At 37.8% G+C, this 14,542-nt stretch overlaps 1 protein-coding gene across 3 annotated transcripts in view; it reads left to right on the forward strand.

Annotated features, from left to right (window-relative positions):
* The window catches only part of CNOT4 (CCR4-NOT transcription complex subunit 4), a 58,493-nt gene that overhangs the window by 12,436 nt on the left and 31,515 nt on the right, over window positions 1-14,542 (forward strand). For all 3 annotated transcript variants that reach the window (XM_082479477.1, XM_082479478.1, XM_082479479.1), the window contains exons 3-6: window positions 7,331-7,528; window positions 9,862-9,948; window positions 10,479-10,580; window positions 11,414-11,539. In XM_082479477.1, the coding sequence (XP_082335603.1) occupies window positions 7,331-7,528; window positions 9,862-9,948; window positions 10,479-10,580; window positions 11,414-11,539 (513 nt within the window). The remainder of the gene's footprint in view (window positions 1-7,330; window positions 7,529-9,861; window positions 9,949-10,478; window positions 10,581-11,413; window positions 11,540-14,542) is intronic.

Below are 14,542 nucleotides of genomic sequence, written 5' to 3' on the forward strand. Positions count from 1 at the left end.
TTAATCCATATTTTTCTGGACGCTAAACATTTAAAACCTTTGGAAAATACATCCAATGGTGTTAAACTTTAAAGCATTTCAAAATCTAGGCTAAGTCTATTTGTCTAGTGTTCTGATCTCATTGCCAAATGCTTAAAGGTAGTACTTTGAGAGTCACACTTAATTTCTCCCTGTCTCTTAATAGATGTCTGGCTGATACTTTGGTTGGCCACAACTATAAACTTCAGCTTCACTAAATTGCCTGCTTTTTCCTTTGAATTATTTTCCTCCTCCTTTTAATGTTTTGCTTAACCTCATTATTTCCTTATCTTCAGTGTTTAATAAAATTCTTTCTCAATATCTTCTCTTTAATGACTTTCCTTGATTGTAACTTTCTTGCCTGGCCTTCCTTTTTTTGTAATCACAGCTACTTATGTCCCCTCTTTCTCCTGCTATTTTAATCATGATCCTATCCTCCGTTTATGCCTTTGTTGGCTTCCTGTCTCGTGTTACAGTTCCCCTTTCAGACCCCAAGTAATCTTACTTGGTCTCACTATCTTTATTCACTGCCACAGCTTTCTGTAAGCACTTCCAGTCATATTTTCTTGCTGCTCTTTCGGGCTTTGGTTACACTAGAGCTTTCACTGCTAACCTGTGTTTGGACACCTCTGCAAGCCTGAAGGCTATCCCACAGCAACATATGTTCGTTAGCAAATTGCACAAATTTGCTGCGATACTTGAGCTCTCTGTTCTACAAGGAAGATCCACCTGTCATCAGCCAAATCAGTCTCCACATGTGATACCTGCTGTAGATGACACAAGCTATATAGTAATTTTCATAGCACAAGCAAACGTCTATTCTTCTGGTACAGCATGAGATTTCTGGAATTTCCTTGTCTGTTCCTTCATTTACCTGGATTTATTACAGTACTTTTTGCCAACAATTATTTGATTCGTCTCTGCCTGTTCATTATTGGAAGTATGTGGAATATATGTGAAAAATCAGAACCAGAATGCTATTCACTGCCTCCGGGTATCTGAATTCTTTGAAATATGGATACTGCCACAGCTGAACTTTTAATGTGGAATAATCTGGCGTTTGATTGGATGTGCAAATATTTTGCTGACTTGGATACAGTATGCTCAGAAAAACAGTTTTTGGAGAAAAGCTAGAATGAGGGCTACAATTGGAAGGAAGCACACTGACCATTCCAGGAGAGGAAGGAGATATCTTCTTTCACAATGGACGAGGATTATGTTCTTGATACTTTCTTTGTCTATGGACTACAAGGCGTTCTTGAGTAGAGTTGCAGCTTATTGCTGGATTGTAGGACATTTGCATGGAGGAGGCTGAGGAGTGCACTCCTTTTGCAGCATAGACAAAGACATGGTGGTGCAGAGACCCCATCAGGATCTTGGGAATAAATTATTTTGAACTACACAGTTGATGGCAACATCAAATAAGCCTGAAGAAGTCCCCTTTTGAAGTGCTCTGGACCTTCTGAACCAGGTATGTGTTTTTGTGTGTAGGGTGCCTAAATAGTTCCTATCTGTGTATAGTAAGGATTCTGGGGAAAAGATCTAAGCAGTTTTCTAATTCATAACCGCTATGATGCGCATTGGTTGTGATAACTTAAAAAGCTGAAGTATAGCAACCAATGATAGGACAAGGGGTAATGGATTCAAGCTGGAACACAAGAGGTTCCACTTAAATTTGAGAAGAAACTTCTTCTCAGTGAGGGTGACAGAGCACTGGAACAGGCTGCCCGGGGAGGTTGTGGAGTCTCCTTCTCTGGAGACATTCAAAACTCGCCTGGACGCCTTCCTGTGCAACCTCATCTAGGTGTTCCTGCTCCGACAGGGGGATTGGACTAGATGATCTTTTGAGGTCCCTTCCAATCCCTAGCATACTGTGATACTGTGATAGAAAATGACAAAGCAACAAAATTTTTGCAAGAAAGTTTATAGTAGGTACTATGGTTTCAACAGGTATGTCATGTTTATAAAGTGTATACCAGTGCAGCATACTTACTGCAAAATGGACTGCAAATAAACATATTAAAACAAGGCTGAGTGTGTTATGCACAATTACATAATAGAAAACTGCTATTTGTGCCAATGGTATTGAATGCAATGCGAGTTCTCCAGTGGTTTGATTGCTACTTTGTGGAGAGGACCAATGAAGCACCACTCTATCTGGTGATTTTGCTTGAAAGGTTTGGAAAGTTTGGAAAAGCCTGTGATGAAATAGTTTGGCTATACACTATAGTGGCGCCTATGCCATTAGTTTGATAGATCTTAACTATGCATTGCATATATGCCATTATTTTCCTAAGCTTCTTTAATTCACTTCTAACTGAAAAGATGTTGGTTTGCAGTTTTTTTCTACTAAAGAGAAAATACTTTTCATGGGCGAACTGTTACATAGCTTAACGTTTGCATGTGCAGAATACGTTCACGTGGTTGCAGTCAATTGAGTTAGTATGTCTTATGTTTCCTCCTGTTAGTAACAGTAGACAAACATTTGCTTTGTCTTGATTTGTGAAAGTAAGGTGCTGCTATGAATTTAACTTGAATGCTGGTTGGAAACTTGTTACTCTTAACACGTTAAAAGCTTTCTAAACTTTGTCTGAATCTTCTGAAATAGACTCGGAAATTGTTTCTGTTTAATTCATTAACTACAAAAAATGCTTCCTTAAAAAATAGAACTCACCTGCTTTGAGTTCCTGATGCCCTTCAGAATTGTAGGTGTAGTCAATTGTAAGATGCTAAGCAAGCCTTCCTGTTTTTTCCAGTCAATTGATTTCTTAACTGTGAGTGAAATAGCCGCTAACTAGTCAAATTAAAATGAAAATATGCTGTCCTTAAAAGAGACTTCTGTAGCCAAAAGCTGGGTTACAGGTCATCAGTGTAGCTAGTTCTGGTTTTAAAGCTAGTGATTTTTGTCTTTGCAGTGATTTTTCTTTTTTTCTTTAAAATTTAGTGGCCTATGTACCGTTTGTCATACGAATGATATGTACCACTTCAGTCGCTTGTGTCGCTCTAATAGAGCAACTCAAACCTAAGTGTTAGTTGTTGTAATTTTTAAATCCAGCAATAAAAAAGCCTAGCTCCTTCACATTTCTTAATTGCTTTGCCCTTCCACCAAATAATATAACTTGATATGCAGCTTTTCCTGTGATACGGCTTTGCCTTGTTCTCCAGTTCCTTGACTTAGTGAGCTTTATTCCTCATAGCACCTGGTGTTAGAGATGGAGAAAAATAGTAAACCAACCACTACATTTTATGACAAGAAACTAACATGTTTTAAGCATGTTTTTGTCCATGTTTCTTCTACTCTTGCTTCTGTGTAAAAGAAACACCTGGTCTTAATGCCCAGTCTCCAAATGTCAGTTCCTTTTTCTGGTGCTTTTCATCCCACAACTAAGTAGTTGGTGCAACAATTGATATTTAGAAATATACAGGAAATTGCTACTTTTTATTCTTGATATAAGTAATGTGGTGTATACTATGCATAAACCTTATTGACTTTCTCTGTATTTCTCATTTCAGAACCTATTCGGTAGCAAGGCAACAACTGGGAAATGTTGGTACATCCATTGTGTGGAAGGAATGTGATTCATCTGGGAATGACAAAAGTGAAGTGCTTGATAAATCCCAGCTGAGCTTTCAACAATTGGGAAAATGTGGGGAGAAAAGTCTAAAAGAAAACAAAACTTAAATGACAAGACAAACTTAGTCAGGAAGACTGAGAATTCATCAAGGGCCATCTCTCTGATTAAAGAAACGAGACAACAGAAGAGACATTTGAACTTTTGATGAAGTTCTTGTAGGACTACTAGCAACTTGCACTTAGTGTGAACAAAATCTGGTCATTTGCCATGTTGGCACATCTTGTTCAGGTGGCTTCCATGATTTTTGCTGAAGAGGATTTGTATGACTTAAGTGGAGGGTGTCAGTTAAACTTAGTGAATCAATGAGGTCTTGCGTCTGAAAGTACATAAATGCTGGTAATGATTGATCTAGCTACTTTGCTTGGATCTTAAATCCTCTACCAGCTAACGAATCAGTGGTAGTAGGTTAAACAATTATCTTGTGCTTCTTGAGTTACTGAAAAAAAAAAAAAAAAAAAAGCTGGGGGGGGAGTGTCATGTCATGTCAGTAGCATTGCCACTTTAGCTGTTGCAAGACTTGAGAGCTTCTGGTACCTGTGGTACTACCCCTATTTTGTAGGGTTGGACAGAGAGTAAACAACAGATGAAACGGTACTGTGAGATCCACTAGCAGTCAACCCACCTTGCTTGGCTTTCAGAGCCGTGTTCCACCAGCCTTCCCTGCATGTGTTCTGTTTGTGATTGAACTATCATTTGAGTTCATGAACTTCATCTTCAGAGTGAGTGCTTCCCACAGTGTTGAAGTCATTCACTGTCCTATTTGTAGGCTGACTTTATGTCCTTAATTGAAAGGAACAGGATTTCTAATACTTGTTACTTTTTAGAATTAGCTTCTGAAATGTTGGTACTGTGCTTAGTTGCCTTCCTCCCTCCTTAAATGCCCAATGTGCCATACATTGTATATAGATAGGAAAAAATCATCTACCGCTACTTAGGATTAGGTTTCTGATTTATTATTGGGATTCAAGAGGTGCACGCAGATACATTTACAGGTCCTGCAAGTCAGGATATCCAACTACTTATATTCCTTAGAAGCATTAAACATGTCATGAGAGTATAGGAAATGTGTGTTTATCATAATGCAGCTCTACAACATCTAGCAAGAACTTTTGATCATGCTGTTGCTCGAACAAGTGCTGTTATCCGTGGTGGCAAATCAAGTGCTGCCACTTCTTACTGATTGAAATCTTTATTCACATAGTCTTGTACTTTCTGCTGAGATGAAGACATTTCTCTTCCCTGATTCTGAAGTTGCTGTTTAGTTGTGTGCCTCCCAGCAGTTCTTGAGCTCTCCTGTACCAAATACAAATTTCTAGTTTTGCTATGGATGAAAAAAGTTCTGCTCAAGGTTATGCTTGAGCTACCCAGAATGTTTCCTGACTAATGTTCAGGACCTCTGGTAGCAAATAGCTATACAGAAAAGGAACATACTGTCTGAATTGCTTCTCATTGGAGAGTATGCTCTGAATGTGGCTATACTTGGCAAGGAAGAAGCTGATCAACTTTAGCACTGTTTACTGTAGTTTTCTTAGACCTTCAGGAGCCTTACTGAACCTACTGAATTAATTTCTTGCACAGTACCGGAGTGCAGCATACTTGCAAGCCTTGCCTTGCGTAGTATGGGATGTGGAGAAGGAATTAGTGAAAGGACGGGTTGTGGGTATGATACCACATCACTTGATGTAGGGCAAACCATTTTATTTTTGGAACTATATCTACCTTATACTTGTGCACTTGTTTTCTTCCCATTCCTACCTGAACTCAGCTTGACTGTGATAACCGAATTGACTCTCTCTTTGCCGAGCAGTCTTTCTCTTCCTTAAAACAGAACAATATCTATTCTTTCTTCTACACGATTGACTAACAGAGACTTTGAGAAGCTCTTTAAATAAGTGAAATGCCTTGCAGAATTATCCTGCATCTCTGAAGTCCTCATGTGTACATGTGTTAGCTCAAGATAATCATTGGCTATAGCTAATCTCAAATGACCTTACTAAGAGGTCATTGCTATTCATCAAGTACATTGTGAAATCTGTGTAAGGTATTCGGTATTACTTGTGAATAACATAACTTTTGAAGAAATGGTATGTTTTTAACTGTTCTTCAAGGGTAACATGAGTCCTTATTGTGCTTTCCTGTTAAGGACATAATTGTGTAATTTGGGCTACTGCTGAAGTATCTTACAAGTTTAAATTTCTTTGTGATACTAAAATCATGTTCCAGTGTTTAACTGTGAGATGCTATCTGCTGAAGTCAACTGCAGTGTATTTTCAGAAGATGTCTCAAGTAGAGCATGATAATGCTGAACTTTAACCTCTTTAAGCTGTAAAATGGATATTGTTTTGTTTGGGGATGTACTCATAAGACTGTCAGGTCTGAGCACTTGGTGGCTCTTTCAGTAGCATCATGCAAGTATGAGGAATATATGCTTTTAACCTAAACCTTTTTTTCATCTGCTGCTGTAGATTTTTCTCAGGTTGTTTAGTACAACAACTGTTTTTGTATTCTACTATTAACAGAGGACAGTCAGGAAAAAGTTAAATTCATTTTTGTTGGACTTGCACGCTGAAGCCTTTGGTTATGGTAGTACAAAAAACTTAGTCCAACATATTGGTGAGCTTAACTTCTTTATCTTAAGTCTTTACTTTAACGCCTATCTCCTGTACAGTTCTCATTTTTTACTTAATCTCAGTGTTTAGAAACATCTCTTTCTGTTTGAGATATTTTTATATACTTGCTTCTGTGCTTAGCATTGCTTTGTATATGAAATGTGAAATCTAATGCTTCAGTCTAAGAAAAGTGGAACAGGTGAGGAATGTGGGACTGCTTTGAGGAGTAATCTGGGGCAAAGGACAGTGTGCTGTAGTCTGCAAGACCAGGCTAAAATAGTGCCTTTATAGCAATGCTCTGCGTGAATAGAGCAATGCTTCTAGGTGACTCTGAGGACACCTGTACTTCTGCTAGATACTTTTGAGATTAAAATCTACAGGGTTATGTCTGTATTTGAGGAGTTATCTGTAAATGATAATCTTGAGATTTAAAAAGCACCTTTGTCCAGGGAAGACGAAGCCCAAGTTTCAAACTGGTACACAAGTATGGCAAGAATACTATTAAATCAGTATGCTGTAACTATATTGAAATCTGTCTCGTAGGAGAAGTTAACCATGTAACCATTGGGCCATGTAATAGTGTTACTGTCTTGAACTTGGTGGGCCACTGAATTTGTGTTTTGATTTCTTATCCTGTAGTCCTTACTTTGTTTGTCAATACACTTAATTATCTAAATCTGTATTGGACAACTAAATAGCAGGTGAATATAAAGGGCATGCTTTCACCCTGCTTACTATGCTGTGTTAGTGAAATCTTAACAGGATGTGTTGGCTGTCATGTTGCAGCTGCTTGTAATGTTAGCAGACTGACTAGGCAGCTGGGTTAGAATGTGGCTATTGCCCAAATCAGTATTAAGTCTATAAATAGGAGAATTCCATGAAAATATGCAAGATGTTAATCTTTCCCAAAGGACTGAATATGCTACTTCTATAACATGGCTGGCTATAACAATCAGAACAGTAGAACAGAAGAAAGAAATTTGTGCGTTAAAACATCAGGATTAATGATTTTTCTCAAATGTGGTGTTTCTTATATGGGTTGTTTTTAATGATATTTGTTATATTTAGCCATATCCAGAAGATCCAGCAGTGTACAAACCACTCTCCCAGGAAGAACTGCAAAGGATAAAAAATGAAAAGAAACAGAAACAAAATGAGAGGAAACAGAAGATTTCAGAGAATCGCAAGCATTTGGCCAGTGTACGGGTTGTACAGAAGAATCTTGTCTTCGTGGTAGGGCTATCTCAGCGCCTAGCAGATCCAGAGGTGAGTGGTTCACACTTGCAGATCTTGCTCTTAACTTACTGTCAAGGAACCATTGGAATACCCTTGTGCCCACCTTGTCTGTCTCTCTAATGGGTCCAAAATGGAGCAGTATTGAAAAGGTTCACTGGTGCTGAGGCCTCCTCTTCTTAAGGGAACCTACTCAGCTTCATCCTCCAAAATAATGACAATAAGTGTTTATGTCTTTGCTTTTGGGAGTAGGGACAGAAAAAAGCTGTCGCTTGAAGTGTAACTAGGAAGGAGCGTGAGGGTAAGGGGAAGAAAATCAGTAAGAGGAAGACCCATGAAAGAGTTGGCTTGCTACTCTGCATCATCAGCAAGAAGCTTTTCATTTGAGAAAACTGATTGTGTTTAAAACACTTTATTTACTTCCACCATCAGTCAGCTGCAGTTGGCTAATGAAATTAGTGCTAATGAGTAAAAGTACCTTGAGTTAGACTATGGAGGGAGTGTACTACAGGATAAGATAGATGTCTTCCAAACTACTGTGCCAAGTTAAGTTCACCTGGTTGGACTAAATTGTCTGTAGAAATCTCAAACAGAAGCAGCTTTTTCTGAGGGCTTAGAGTATGGGATGCATTTTAGTAGACTGGGAAAGAACAAATGTAAAAAGCAGCTTTTAGCGGGGGGGGCGGGGGGGGGGAAGGGGGAATATGAAGGGAAGAGAAAAATCAAAGTTAAACTGATCTGGTGTGTAACACTTCAGTTTCTACATGAATATAGCAACAAGTACTTACAACTATCAGCACTGTCTCAGTGCTATTTATTACTGAAAAATGTATTTGGTTTCTTTTACCAGATAGAGGGTTTGTGCGTAAGAGAAATAAAATAAAAACAAAAAAAACCCAAAACCAAAAACACCAAAAAGAAAACAAACCACAAAACCAAAACCCTGAACTGTGTATACCATTAACCTCAGATAATTCCACACTGACTAGTTGAAGTAATTAGAAGTGGGTTTATTGGTGTAGTAGAGGGGTGTGAATGTTGTACTAGGTTTGGTGGTAGCAGTGTTCTCACTGACATACCTGAAAATAATGTGTATTTACTGAATATTGCATATAGCACCAAGGTGACTTGATTTCCTAGCATGAAAGAGAGATGGGCTAAAAAAAAAAAAGTATTCAATATATTCAATTTAAGTTTTCCACTTAAGCAGGCAAAATACTCCTGCACAAATAAAGATGATTTGGAAGGGGACATTGGCTGCTATTTGCTGTTTCTGGAAATAGATATGTGGATCACAAAGGACTACAGGTGGATTCACTTTGGTTGACATACTCTTGTGAAAATTGTGAAGGCCATGCTACCGTATCTTATCAGGGTTATAATATGCAAGACGCTTAAACTCTTCTGCTTTACTCAAGATTGTCTCTCTGACCTGGAATGATGGCTGAGGGTGGATGTAGGATCTTTCAAGAGGGTGTAGATAAAGTGAAGAGCAGTTAAAAGAGACCAGTGAGTGACTGGTTGTTGATACAATGTGCTCTGTAGTTCTGCAGAATGTTCCAAATGAAGACATCTATGGTCCCTTGAGAAGAGAGAGGAGGTGGTTAGGTAAAGAAGTTCTTGGATCAGTACAATTTAACTGTAGTATCCAGTGTTAATATGAAGACAGGGCTGTGGAAACAAATCTTCCTTTTTAACCTCTCGGGTTATTTTCTAGAACTAGAAATACCCTTAGCTTATCCAGCTTCAGTCTGAGTAGTCAGTACTTCTGCACCTCCTTCCGTCACAGGGATAGGAAAAGAAAGGCTTTTGCTACCAAATGTGTCAGATATATTGCCAATTCCATTGGCACACAGGTAACTGTTATTCAACGGAGTTGCTTAATATGCTAGAGATGTTCCTGCAAGTGAGTCAGGATCCAGCATTTTGTTCTCAGCAGTTAATATATCTGAATGGAAGTTTAAGGTGGTTATTTATTTTAAAACTGGAATGAATGTGACTCTTTTATGATTTGAGAAGAAAAAAAATAAAAAATAGATACATACGGAATATTTCATGCTGAATGGGCTGTATCTTGCCAGGGTGGGGTTTGGGTAACCTGAGTACCAAAAGAAATTATAAAAATGCAACGTAAAATGTGGCATATCCCTCAAGTTCTTTACTGCAGTGGCAACATACTCTGTATTGCAAGTAACCCATGTTTTATGTTGGAAAACAAATATACATCTACATGCTCTCCTCCTCTTTGTAGAAGAGACCTGTGTTTTATTATTTGAAACTATAGTTGCACAGTTACACAGAAGAATAAGTACAGCCCTGTATGAATTAACTTTCCAGTATACCACTTTAACTTTCTTTTCTTGTAGGTTTTGAAACGACCAGAATATTTTGGGAAGTTTGGTAAAATACATAAAGTTGTCATTAATAACAGCACATCATATGCAGGCTCACAGGTAAGTCAGAGGCCTTTGTGCTTTTTTTATTCCTTTAGAGAAAATGCTTGTGTGCAGAGTGAATCTGAGGCTCCCTATTTCTGATTAAGCAATAGGTTAAAGAAGTAAAAAGAAAAAAAAAATACAGCACTGCAAAAATCTAATGAGACTTAAGTTACTGAAGCATTGTCCAACCAGACTCAAAATTGAATGCAAGATGCAGTGTAGAAAGATTAAAAACTGAGAGAGAGGATGAGAACCTTCAAAGAAGCAGCAATGTGACATTTATTCACTAATCTGCATTTCAGGGATAAAATACTTAAAAAGTATTTCTAGTACTTTCAAGCAACATTTTAATGCATTTCTTCTTTCCCCATTAGTTATGTATCACATCTAAATTTTTATGAATTCTACCATTTTTGTCAGTTTTCCTGTTAAAAACATCTAGCTGTGAATATACCAGTTTATAAAGTGAGCTGCTAAATAAACAACTTAATGTTCAGATCTGTCTGGGGGGAGTGGAAAAATAAAAATGGTATGTTTTCTTCTAGGGTCCAAGTGCCAGTGCATATGTAACCTACATCCGGTCAGAAGATGCTCTCAGAGCCATACAGTGTGTCAATAATGTGGTGGTAGATGGCAGAACACTTAAGGTGGTAATATTTTTACATTCTTATGTATATATGCTAGGGCACTAATACCAGTGCATAGTATAAAATGTTATTTCTATGGATATACTTGTGTTGATGAACAAAAATGTCCAGTTTATTGGGTTTTGACCTATTTTCCTAGTGTGAACGTGGAAGTTCAGTGAGCTTCCAGCAGGCAATGTTTTAGGGGTTTAGCAGGTAACTTCTTGAAACAAAAATTTGAGACAAAGAAAGAGATGTACCACCACCCCCTTCTCGCAGTGGCTTTTTTGCTGTATTAGCTTAATAGCACAGTGTGGAAAAACTGATTATTTGCTTTTACAGAGCATTTCTGTAATCAAAACATCACACCAAAAGCTGCCTGGGAAATGCAAGTTTTCTCCTTTTGGTATCTGTGTAAACAGGTATTCAGGCTGACTTGGCCAAATTGGTGGCTACAGAAAATCATCTAGTTAATAGTCATTTCCTGACTCTGCTACAAAAGATTAACCAGTCTCATGTAATACAAACTCATAACTACTTATTTGGCTTCTTATGATTACAAATGCAAATATTTACTGAGGCTATTATTTTGGTGTTTATTTAGATTGGATGAAAATAGAAATACATCCTAATTCTGAAGTATATAGTATAGAATACAATCTAATCCTGAAGTATATAGGCTTCTTACAAATGGATTTCCTAGTCCATTTGCATAAAAAAATGCATTATCATGGAACTTCAAATCTTGGGAAGGAATTTATTTTTTTTTTTGCAAATACAGGTTTTTCTTTTCTTATACTGTAAAAGACATTCTTAACCTCCAGTACTTAAGCAATGATTATTTTTTTTTTCAGGCATCATTAGGTACAACAAAATATTGCAGTTATTTTCTAAAAAATATGCAGTGTCCAAAACCAGACTGCATGTATCTACATGAGCTAGGAGATGAAGCAGCCAGTTTCACAAAAGAGGAAATGCAAGTAAGTGTAATGAATGGGAAACACATGAAAGTGGCATGTATGTATTTTATTGTATATAAATTAATCTAATATGTATAATGTAGCCTTTTACTGAATGTTACGTCAGAGATGAATTTTGAAATCTAAAAGGTGATTAACCAGTTGTATGATGACAATGAACAGTTAGTTAAATTTTTTCATTGCATGCTGCTTTTAAAGGCTGAAAAGTCCACTGAGTGTTCATGAGTCAAAAAGATGATAAACTCTTAGCCAAGAATTCAAATAACCTTGAGTTAGCTACTTGCCCCTTGTTCATACCAATGCAAGGTAACGTATTTTATTTTAAATCTCTGAAAGAAGTTAGTGCCGATCTGGGTTTTCCTGTAGGTTTTGTGTGTGCGGCCAGTTATCATGGCTTAACTATTGTACTGTCATTTGACCACGCTATCTGAATTCGGATATCCTGTTCAGCCTGTGAAGAGTATAGAAACTGTTTGGAAATAAAACATTGAGGTTAACTGTAATAGAGCATACTTACTGGTGCAGGGACTTTTTGGCTATCTCAACATCAAAATGCTTATTATCTAGGGTAGGGAAGCAAGTAAATGGATAGCTGTACTTTCTTAAAGGTGATGTGTTCTGAGATCTTTTGGGTCTGGCTGGGTCTGTCGCTCTGCATGAGATATAGTAAAGCTTTTAAACTCAGTCTCAAGTATGCCAGCCTTGCATCCATGCTGTAACTTTTAATGTTGTCTGTCCATGAAGCAGGTGGTTCCCACCCCTGGTGCTATCACAAATGTTGTACAAGTGGATTTTATTTCATAGAATCGTAAACTCATGTAGCTTGCAAAAGACCCTTAAGAGTCCGACCACAAAGCTAACGCTGCCAAGTCCGCCCCAACGCCATGTCACGTGTTAGACTGATGTAAGCCAGAGAATAAGGAAGAATGTCCACACGTATTAAATGTTTTTTCCACAAACAGAAGTAACAGCAGTTACTTCTGAGGATTTCCGCTACACTTTTCATAAATTAAAAATATAGCATGCTGGTTCAGAGGAACAGTCCCTCTAGTATATATTTTGTTGCAAGTAATGGCAATAGGAGGTAAACTTCAAGGAGAACTTGCAAACCAGGTCACCTTTCCTGTTCATTTCCCTGTATTTCTTCCACCACCTACATCTGTTACATTATACATATTCGAGGGTATGTTCTTGTCTAGGCTTTTTAGTTTTGGTTGTTTTTTTTTTTTTTTTATAGAGCTGTCAGCCATGAATTCATTTAATCCATTTTGAACCTGCTGATACTGTCAACCCTATAGTCTTCTATGGTAGCAAGCCCCAGAAGTTCACCAGCTGTTTTGTAAAGTGCTTTCTTTTTCCTGTGTTAAACTGATATCCAGCTAATTTTATCAAGTGTAATACTTGCAGAAAGCAAAACCTTTACTCACCTTATCCATTGCCTTTGTAATGTTATAAAACTTGATCTTGCCTCTCTCAGCCTTCTCTCCAAATCACACAGTTTCTGGGCTCTTAAACTTCTTTGTAAAGCAGTTCCTCCTAATTTATGTTGCACTTCTCTGTACCTTCTAACTGTATCCTCCTTGAGATGCAAAGGTCAGACACATCATACTCATAATGTGGGGCAAGCAAAGTTTAATATAGCAGTCCTCAATGTTTTGTGTGTAGTGTGGTGGTGGGGGTGTTTGGTTTTGTGTTTTTTGTTTGGGTTGGTTTTTTTATGTGCCCTTCCTAATGATGCCCAGCACATTTTTTTTTTTGTGTTTGGTTGCCAGTGCATAATCAACAGTTTGAGATCTGTTGGCAGTAACCTCAGTATCTCTTCTGAGCTGTAACAGCCAGTTCACAGATCAGTAGAGCGTTAGTAGGTTTGGGCTATTTTTCCCTTAGTGTGTTACCTGACACGTCCCTGGTGAAGCTTGTTTGCCAAGTTCTTTGGGGTTCTTTTGGGAGTTCCTCAATATCAGCATGGCAGTTTATTATCCAAAGAGCTTGGTACTTTCAACAGAGAACTTGCTCTTCACTCCTTTGTCATGCGTGCCGATGGTGTTGCACAAATCTGATGCCAGTCATCAGTCCTAATCGCTTTCTTCTGCATCCTAAGAGAGTGACCAGTAAGTCTTACCTTTGCCTTTCTATTTTTAAACCAGCTTCAATCCACACAAGAACCTTTCCTCTATGCCAGGGCAGCTTCATAAATAACTTCTGGTCTGAAACATTATCGAAAGCTTTTTTGAAAACTTTGTGGATCCTTTTTATTTGTGCTTATTAACACTATGATAAAATTCCATTGTGTTAGTGAACTAGGATTCCCCTTTACAGAAGATGTTCATATTCATTCCTAGCACATTGTGTTGATCCATGAACTTCTATTTTTTATTTATAAAACCTGTCTATCTAAAAAAAAAATAATCTTAGGAGGGATGGAGGCTGCACTTAGCAGTCTGTAGTTCACAGGATCTTTTCAACAGCCCTTTTTGTAGAAGGCAGTGGCAATCTGTCAGTCCTCTGGCCTAACTGTCAGTTCAAATTGATAGGTTACACACTTTGGCCAGGAATTCAATTTCACATTAATTTCTTCCGGAGTCTTGAGTGGGTTATATTTGATCTTGGTGACTTAAATGAATCTTCCTTTCCTGTTCCTGGTTACATTCCTTTAACTTTCTTCTTGATTTCATGTTGCTTTCTTGGAAATCTTTGGATATTATACAACTACTGAAAAGTGCATTGTGCTTTCAGTGCGCCAGCTTTCTGGAGTTTGGGTTAGTGTCAATGAATTTACAGGTCCATTTAATGAGATTGAATGTTCATTGTCACAGACTTTGATTCTCTAAGTAAAAAAAAAAAAGTCAATGGATGAACTTACATTCTAGATTCAATAATTGTCGATAGAGCCAAACATTGTGACAAACTGAAAAGAACTGGTAGAACTCCAGGAAGTCTCTGAAAGTGAAGTTGGGAATTTAGGTAAGGTAGGTTGGAGATGCTAAGTTTGGCCTTTGGATT

The sequence above is a fragment of the Vanellus vanellus genome (assembly GCF_965231255.1).
Source record: "Vanellus vanellus genome assembly, chromosome: 1".
NCBI lineage: Eukaryota > Metazoa > Chordata > Aves > Charadriiformes > Charadriidae > Vanellus > Vanellus vanellus.